Genomic DNA, 6000 nt, shown 5'->3' with positions numbered 1-6000 from the left:
GACTCACGCTATCCAAACACGAGCCCTAACTGTTTGATCCCCCCGGCACCCGCCAGATGTATTCGACCATCTCCCAGAATCCCCCGCCGGCGCGCTGCTAAAATCCAGAGGCGGATCGCCCCGCGGCTGGCGCGCCAGGGAAGGGCACCCGCGGCGCGGCGCGGAAACGACAATTCCCAAGCTGCCCAGCGCGCTCAGCCTCAGGGAGGCGGGCCGGCTGCTGGAAACAGACCAATAACGGGAGGGGAGGGGTGCGGCCGGGACCGTTGGGCGGAGGCGCGCCCTGCCGTTGGCTGGTTCGAGCAGGGGGCGTGTCCCGGGAAGGCTGGGTCCTGGCTGCGCGGCGCGCTGGTTCAGAGCCGCGTCGGGATCCGGAGCAGCGTCGGGGGTCGCGGGGCTGCGCGCCTGGATGGCTCGGCGCGGCCGGAGAGGTGCGTCGCGCCGGTCCGGGCGGGGGTCGGGAGCGCGCCTTTAATCCGGGTCGGGGGTCCGGTTGGGATCGGGCAGGGTGGGCTCGTGCCGGGCTCCCGCGGGGAGGAGGGGCTGGCGGCGTGGCAGCGGCCGGGGCGGTGCGCGTGGAAGCGGGGCGCGGCGGGGTCTCTCCGCGCTCCCCTGGCCAGGGCGGGCGGGCGGACGGCGCCGAGCCCCCGGAGCGACCCCGGCCGGCGCGTGGGTCGCGACGGGGCCGGCTGGTCTCGCTCCGGCGCGCTCGGGGTCAGAGGGTCGTGCGAACGCAGCCGAGGCGGCCCTGGGGCCGGAGGGGCCTCATGGGGGCCACGGAACCTGCCCTTGCGAGCTGCGGAGGCCGAGTGCCCGCCCCGCGCTGGCCGGGCCAGGTTGGCGCTGGCGGGGCGGCAGCTCGATGCCCGCGGAGCCCGGGCAGGTGGCTGATGTCGGCTGTGCCCCGGCGAGGTCAGCCGAAGCTCGGAGACCGCGCGTCCCCGCGGCACGGCACCCAGCGTCGCAGCACCCGAGGGGGCATCTGCTGCTGGCAGGGGCCCGAGACGGCAGGGCTCTGCGTTCAGTGGGCGAACTTGGCTGCGAAAAGCGAACTGGGCTCTTCGATTTTCTGTTCGCACGGTAGAAACCAGGATGAAGTGAACCCTGGCTTATTTTGCAGAGCCAGTTTTCTGGGTTGGATGACACTCCGAGCCACTAACTTCCCTCGCGGTCTCGAGTTGCAAAACTCACTAGGCGAGGAGAAGAAACCCCTCTGTGGTTTGATGTGTTGTGTGAATCCGGCCATTCTCCGTCCCGCTTTCCCTCGAGGTCGTTGGAGAAATCATGGGAACTCTCAGAGTGAGGTTTTGGCTGGTGGTCGCGACCCTCAGCCACAAGGCCCCTTTTTCCGTTTCTAAGCTTGATGATTGCGTTGGTTATGCTCGTGTCCCCTGCCCGCCCCCGTCCCCAGATAGCCCATGGTCTCCTCTCTGTGCTCCTGCGAGGTAGGCAGGGAGGAGAGGCAGCAAATTATCTGAGCGAGCTGGAGCCATACAGGCAGTGGGCGTCTCATTTCCCTAATGCTCAGCCTCTGCAGTCCTTGGGCATTCATCACACACTGAATGTGTTTGCTGGGGAGGAATGCCAGGGACTTCCGTGGGCATTTTCTTCCCTAGCCAGGGTTGCCAGTGAAGCCTCGCTGGGTAATCAGCTGGCAGTGAGGTCACCGGGGCTGGCGTGGGGGAAGCTGGGCTGAGTTTCAGACCCCCTGAAAAGCAGAGGAGACAGGCTGGCACAGGGGCACATTCGGGGCATTTGGAGATCAGGTTTTCCTGGGAGTTGAAGGAGGGGTGGAGACCAGAGGTGACCCCAGCTGAGTTTGGCCCCGGGTGACGGCTGTTTGTGGTCCCGAGATCCCGAGCTCGGCAGGTTGCCTGTCCCTTGCCTTTCAACAAACATTGGCGAGCTCCAGGCGGAGATAATCAATTGATGGCTGTTTTGCTCTGTCCCCCGCCCCGGCTGGGGTTTGTTCTCTTCCAGAACTCCTCTCGCAAGCCGGCCATTGGCCATTCCGAGCCTGAACTAGCCACTGGCCTTTGGAGAGACCTCCCTCGCTTTCTGTGGTTGGCTGGCTGGCTTCTTTGGAGAGAAGGGGGGCCGAGGGTGGAGGCCGGCAGCATGTCTGAAGAGGCGCTCCTGAGCATGGATGAAGGGACGCTCCGGAAGCTGGTGAGTTTCTCTCTCCTGTAGTTGCCGCCCTGCTTGGAGAGCTGGCAGAGCTGACGGTTTGTGGCTTTGGGACGGTGAGCCAAGAGGAGAGTTTTCCAGACTGCCTTTTGTGCAGCGATGCTTCTGGGCGGTTGGACGCCCAGACGTCGGAGCCGTTGGCTGTGGGAACAAGGGGGCATTCTGCTCACTTTTCTTTTCATCAGGGCAGTCCCCCTTCGGCCCGTTGTGGATTTTTAATGGCTTCGCTTGCAGGCACCGACTGCTTTTCAGTCTTAAATTCGTCATGTGCTCTCAGGCTATGGCTGTGGATAAAAGGGGTGGGTTCACACATTGCGCTAAGCACAGAGTTTTGTGAGCATGATTTGTTGAGCAAGTTGCTGTGGCTAAGTTTATACCCAACACCAAACCCTGAAGGGGGGCTTTTGAGTGGCAGTGACTGCTTTTGAAAAACAGGCAAAAACTCAGTAGACTCCCTTAGAACTTAAGGAGATGCATGGACCCGTTATCCTTTGAGATGGGCACATGGGATGAGATGGTAGGACAGGCTGATCAAAGTTCATTGATTGTAGATTTGCACATTGCAAATGTTTACAAACTACATGGCTGGTTCGTACGACACATTCATACGACACATTAATCCAAAGGCAAGCAGACCATGGTGTCGTTCAGGTGGCTGTCACTTCAAGCCACGCTTCGCTTGGTTACTGAATTGCCTGTTTTCCGGGTTCTCACAGTCCATTGAATTATAAGGTCATCAAACCTGCTGGATTCATAAAATGAGCTAAGCCACCAATAGCTAATCAAGATTACAACTAACCGTGCTCAGTAAAAGCAGCTTCTGGTCTTCAGTTGACCTGATGAAGAACCCAGGTTACGAATGCAAAGATTGTGCATCGTTGTGAAGGCGGCCTGGCAAGCGCGACGTCACGCAGGGAAGCATTTGCCACCTTTGTTTCGATCTCTTTCAAATTCAGTCTTCATTTCACAACTTAAATACATTGGGTTATATTTTGACTGTATCCTTATGCGCACTTATCTCTGAGGACATGTGAGTTGACACGGGCTGCTGGTGCATCTTGGGTTCTGCAATTGGGCACCGGCTTTGCAACTCCTTCTTGTCACAAGATTTCGAAATCCTTCTTTGAGTAATGCGTAGATGTCCAAATCCGCTGCTGTGAGAAATAGCAATGTTTGGAGGCTTTTAGCAGATGCAGGTGGAGAATGGCGGTTCTCTACCACTCATCGGTGGCAAAGGGCTCGCCTAATTTCTCCTTTACTCATTCTTTGTCAAGAAAACAATATCCGCCCCAGGCTCGTCTGGCGGTTTAGCTTTCATGACGCTAAAGCTGAGTCGGTGCAAAGTGCTAAGCTTTTCATTTGGCTTAGCGTGTTGTATAACCGTTGCCATTGTGGCTTATAACCCATGGCTTAGAACAGGCTTCCCTAACCTAGATGCCCTCTGGTTGCGTGGTTGCTAATTCCACGGAACGCCAGGAGGAGAGGTTTGTCGGAAGGAGGCTGCTTTGGTGTGATGGGAACCCAGCGACTGTGACTTACTCAACTGACATGTGACGGGCTGATGGCAGAAAATGCTTCCTCTCCCTACTGCACTGCTCAGCTGCAACCTGAAATCCTGCTAGCTTTGACTCATCTAAAATGCTAGAAGAGCGCTTGTTAAGTCCAGATGGCAAACCTGGAGCCCCCGACCTGTTCAGCTGGGGAGAACGTGCCCGGCCTGTGGCGGGAGGGGAGCATGGCGTCTGTGCCATTTTTCAGGCAGACGGGACCTCTGCAAGCCCTCGTCCTGCGGGAGGGGAGACCAGGGTTGGGTCTGCAAATGAGAAGCGATCCTGTTCTCTCCGCTCTTCTTTGCATGCCGTACCGGCTGGTCAGTGGACCAAGCTGGGGCTTGGGGCCCCTGGCCTGGGGCCCCTGCACTGTTACTCACCTTTCGCTATTCGGCAGCCCTTTGCAATGGGTTGGGTTCGTGGAATTCCTCAGCCAGCACTTTGCTGGAAAGTTGGCAGCTATAAACCTGGCACATCTCAGGAGCTCTAGACAGAGAAGCTGCTGTTAACGGTTATGGCAGGAGTTTAATTCCCTCCCTATCAGGAATCTCACAGGGCTTCGGTTCCCAAATCCCCTGCGGGGAGGGAACACTGCTGAAGTCATTCCATGTGAAATTGCATGGTGGATGAAAGAATTCAGGGCGTGGCGCTCTAAAGGTTGCATACAATGAAAAGGTAAAGGCTCCTTTCAGTTGAGATCAACTTGTGGACCCAATTAGGCCGTTCCCCTGGGAACAGTCAGGATGTGGCTCGCCTTCTTCCACTCTAGCCGACAACCCTGGCTTTCCTCGGTGGCTTCCCATTCACCGGGTTCCTAGGTATTTGCTTTTAGGGATCAGCCAAGGTTAGCTAGGTGCTGCTGTCTAGCAGGTCTTACTCTTGCAAAATTTGCACAGAGCCAAATTTTGTTTTGTTTCTTTCTTTTTGATGTTGTGTTGTGGTGTAAATCCCTCCTGTGTGGTTTGTACTGGTGAGAAGGTTGTGTGGATGTAGCCGCTGCTTGGGTTCACACACGCTGAGCTGTGGTTTGCTTAATCCAGTTAGCTGGCTTGGGTCCTGCTAAATGACCGCTTGCAAACTACAGGGGCTGGGTTGGCGTGCCGTGCTACGTCGCAATGCGCAGGTGCCTGGTCTGTAAGTTCCTTGGGGCGGGGGCCTATCAATTCTGCATGTGCTTCTGAAAAATCCTGTTAATTCAGATTGCATTTTAAGGTTTTAAAGGAATTTTGAATACATTAGCTTTTGGAAAGGAAGGGGCAGAAGAGAGATGGAAACGGTCTCTAAATTTCTCTTCCAGTTGCAAGTTTTTGACTTTCCACACTGCACTCCTGTGGAGGTGCTCAGATCCAATGTAGTCAGGGTCTCTGTTTGCAGCCAGAAGGAAAATGAAAAAACAAGGGGGGGTGGAGGGGGATTGAACTCTTCCTGATCGGCAGTGGTCCTGAAGTGCTTTTCCCAATATAGAGGCTGTTGGTGGGATTTGGGAGAACTTGGGGGACACGGAATAGCTTTGAGGGGAACTAAACTTACCCAGTGATGAAGTCTACTACAATACTTTCCAAATCCAACTTTCTCCCAGTTTCAGAATGCTGTCCCCCATTTCTGTTTCTTCTTTAAAAATAGAACATCTGCGCCCCCCCCCCCCCATTGTGGGGTGGCCAAGTCCCAGTTTGTCTGTTGAAAGTGACCCTACAGGGTGGGAGGGGGGATGCAAACGTTTGGCCCACTTGAAGTCAAGGATGGGAAGAAGAACCGTGTACAGGTAGTCCCCAGTTAAAGAACGAGTTCCGTTCCCAAGGTCTGTCCTTAAGTCGAATTTGTACGTAAGCTGGAACAGTATTATTGTATAATGCTGTATCAGTAGTATTGTGTAATGAACTCAAACCGTTGTGTATTTAACTCGAACCATTGCATATTTGACTCGAATTTTGCTACAGTGGGCTCTGTCTTAACTCTTAATTATGGGCCGTCCTTAACCCTAACCCTTAAACCAGGCATTCTTAACCCGGGGATTCCCTGTATATATTCTTGAGTTCCTTTGATGGGGCATGGGATCTCAGCATACTAGGAAGGTGTAGTTTGAAAGTCTGTAGCCCCCCCACCGCTCTTCCAAAGGGGGAGCCTCACTGCCCCCCTGCATAAAAGTTCTGCTTCCTTAGGATGATGTGGGTCTGCACGAGTTTGCGTTCTTTGCTCCCTTGGACTCACCTGGCCCTGCAGCAGTAGGGAGCCGCGCACAAGGGCCCTTTGTGCTCATCGCACA

General features: G+C 55.5%; 1 protein-coding gene across 5 annotated transcripts in view; it reads left to right on the top strand.

Annotated features, from left to right (window-relative positions):
* Nucleotides 1–314: 314 nt before the first annotated feature.
* SMTN (smoothelin) overlaps nt 315–6000 on the top strand; it is a 61750-nt gene continuing 56064 nt past the window's right edge. For all 5 annotated transcript variants that reach the window (XR_015796674.1, XM_088143852.1, XM_088143853.1 and 2 more), the window contains exons 1-2: nt 315–431; nt 1981–2169. Coding sequence is in view for 4 of the 5 variants with exons in the window: in XM_088143852.1 (XP_087999978.1) it covers nt 2119–2169 (51 nt within the window). In the remaining variant the exon portion in view is untranslated. The remainder of the gene's footprint in view (nt 432–1980; nt 2170–6000) is intronic.

The sequence above is a fragment of the Python bivittatus genome, unplaced genomic scaffold (assembly GCF_059951505.1).
Source record: "Python bivittatus isolate LINGU-HERP-01145 unplaced genomic scaffold, Pbiv_v1 ctg000390_np1212, whole genome shotgun sequence".
NCBI classification, from domain to species: Eukaryota; Metazoa; Chordata; class Lepidosauria; order Squamata; family Pythonidae; genus Python; species Python bivittatus.
Note: the sequence above shows the minus strand (reverse complement) of the source record. Positions and strands in the feature narration are given on the sequence as shown.